The sequence below is a fragment of the Octopus bimaculoides genome, chromosome 25 (genome assembly GCF_001194135.2).
Source record: "Octopus bimaculoides isolate UCB-OBI-ISO-001 chromosome 25, ASM119413v2, whole genome shotgun sequence".
NCBI classification, from domain to species: Eukaryota; Metazoa; Mollusca; class Cephalopoda; order Octopoda; family Octopodidae; genus Octopus; species Octopus bimaculoides.
The window spans coordinates 7,994,230-7,997,040 of NC_069005.1; the positions used below are offsets into that span (position 1 = coordinate 7,994,230).

The 2,811-nt window shown below is 35.1% G+C and overlaps 2 protein-coding genes across 2 annotated transcripts in view; both read right to left on the minus strand.

The window, feature by feature from the left end:
• Positions 1-2,255: 2,255 nt before the first annotated feature.
• Positions 2,256-2,811, minus strand: part of LOC106876355 (peroxisomal targeting signal 1 receptor) — a 113,562-nt gene continuing 113,006 nt past the window's right edge. Inside the window, exon 18 of the mRNA XM_052976824.1 lies at positions 2,256-2,501. The gene's annotated coding sequence lies outside the window, so the exon portion shown is untranslated. The remainder of the gene's footprint in view (positions 2,502-2,811) is intronic.
• The window catches only part of LOC106881859 (macrophage migration inhibitory factor), a 9,442-nt gene continuing 9,074 nt past the window's right edge, over positions 2,444-2,811 (minus strand). The window contains exon 3 of the mRNA XM_014932374.2: positions 2,444-2,501. Within this exon, the coding sequence (XP_014787860.1) occupies positions 2,444-2,501 (58 nt within the window). The remainder of the gene's footprint in view (positions 2,502-2,811) is intronic.

A 2,811-nucleotide genomic window follows, 5' to 3' on the forward strand; every position in this document is an offset into this window, starting at 1 on the left:
TATATATATATATATTATACATGCACACACACAGAGTAGCACTTTCTCTTTTAGTATTATTAACTTTCTTTAGAGTGGCAAACTGGCAGAATCATTAGCACACTGGGCGAAACGCTTAGCGGTATTTCATCTGTCTTTACATTCTGAGTTCAAATTCCGCCGAGGTCGATTTTGCCTTTCATCCTTTCGGGGTCAATAAATTAAGTACCAGTTGCATATTGGAGGTCGATCTAATCGACTGGTCCCCCACCCCACCCCGAATTTCGGGCCCTGTGCCTAGAATAGAAAAGAGTATTATTAACCTTTTTATATCTATTTCCTCTTTGCCTTTCAGCCGTCTGGCATTGCTTAAATAAATTGACCCCCAATACTAATCAAATCCTGGGGTCAATGTCAGTTATTGTTCCTTCCTCTGTAAATTTTTAGCTTTACAAAATACCTTGTGGTATTTGCTCCAGGGTTGATAGAATAAAGTACTAGTTCAGTATTGAAATCAATGGAATTCACTAACCACTTGGCTTGGATAAGTGTCTCAAAGCAAGTGATATCCCGTCACTGAATTCAATCTGCTACGTTGGTTTATTTCTTGATGAAGTAATTTCATTTCTCTTGTGAAATTATGAGCATCATTATATGACTCCTATTTACTTGTCAAACAAAATCCTTAGTTTGTCATTTCAAGACTTCATTAATATTGTTCCAAATTGATTGCAAATTATATTTACTTGCTCATGATTGTAAAAAAAAAAAAAAGAAATCCAATTTCCTATAAATTCAAATCTTCAATTACTTCTTCCAAATGCATGTACACACACACACAGAGGTATACCTCATCTTACACCATTTCGAGATACATCATTTTTCAATGATATATCATTTCTTTTTCTGCTTTTTTTAAAAAAAAGAAATTAATAGAAAAAAATGGTAAAATAAACTCCAATCTCAGTTGATTTATCCGACTTTATGTTGATCTCAGCGAACACATTTAAAGGTATATCAAAATAACATCTAAAATACCTGTACTGAAGAGGCAAATGGAATAAAACACATTTATTAAAACAGATATAAGCTAATAAATTTTTTAAATGTTTTTTGTGTCACATTGTCTTTTGATTTAAGTTGCATGTATGTTGAGGCATGGCTGTGTGTGTGAGTGGAGATGTCTTATTGCCTGAGCAATTTGGAGTAAGAAATTATGAAACTACAAAGAATATATAATAATATATACATATATACATCATACCCATCTATTTAGAAATAAAACTATTGTTATTTTACCAAATTGTAATTTTGTTCTTTGTTTTCAATTTGTTATTGTTTTGTAATTGTTGTTGTTGGCACTCCGTCGCTTACGACATCGAGAGTTCCAGTTGATCCGATCAACAGAACAGCCTGCTCGTGCAAGTGGCTGAGCACTCCACAGACACGTGTACCCTTAACATAGTTCTCAGGGATATTCAGTGTGACACAGTGTGACAAGGCTGACTCTTAGAATTACAGGCACAACAGAAACAGGAAGTAAGAATGAGAGAAAGTTGTGGTGAAAGAGTACAGCAGGGTTCGCCACCATCCCCTGCCAGAGCCTCGTGCAGCTTTAGGTGTTTTTGCTCAATGAACACTCACAACGCCCGGTCTGGGAATCGAAATCGCGATCCTATGACTGCGAGTCCGCTGCCCTAACCACTGGGCCATTGAGCCTCCCGAGACAGATTCAGTACTGAGTTACTAAAGCAGAAATATCTTTATAGCAAATATTCTGCTCAATACCACAGATTTGCTTGTCAGCTGCTTGACCATGTCCACTTGAGCATGTCCCTTAGTTGCTTACTGTATGTACATCTCTGATCATGAGATGAATAGTAGTCGTCTTCCTTGTTCTGGGCCTGCCGATGCAGGTTTTTCCTTCAGGCAGCGGGAAACTTACTTGGGGGGTCTGGATGAGGAAGACAAAGAATAATGAAAAATGTATTTTTGTAATTGTAATTTTTGAATTTTTCTGATTATAATTTTGATTTATATTGATTTAAATTGAACAGTGATTTCGAGGGGTTATTGGTCAGCGGGCACCGGTGCACCTCCCATTTTTTCATTTTTGTCATTTTTATTCACATTAATGCCTTTGTCCAGCCCACAGCTACTATGTATACTGCCTTTATGGCAAATAAAATGAAATAGAGTAGTCGTAGTAGTGGGGGAGCACACACAAATACAATTTATATATCAAAATATAATACGAACATTTATAAAACATGGAATTTCCACAAATTCGATTAGTTTATTGTGATTCTGAAAATAATTTGTGTTTTATTGCTTGAAGTAAATCTTTTTCGTTAGTATTTCTTGATTATTCTTTTTAATGTCCTGATTTCTTCTTTTGCTTTCTATTCCATACTCCTCTCAACTTTTCCGTCTGCCCTTTCCTAGGTCTTTATGGGTGCTGTCATCAGGGAGCGCCAGATCCAATATGTGTTTTGTCAAGGGGAACATACTGGAGATATACTCTACAAAACATGAAATACAAAAAAAAGAGCAAAGAAAAAATGAATAAAAACAATAACTCTTTGTTCATTAGTCACAAGGGTACATATGATATAAAATGTGTTACATGTAAGATGAGGTGGGAAAACATTTGGGTAGGTTGATATGTAGTAGGTAGGTAAATAGATAGGGCTGACCACAAGTCTTGTGAGTGAGTTTGGTAGACAGTAATTTAAAATAAGCTCATTGTAAGTATATATATATATATATTCCGTTTGATTAAGATTAAGATTAAGATTAATGTAATATAAAGCTGAAAAAAAAAAAAAAAAA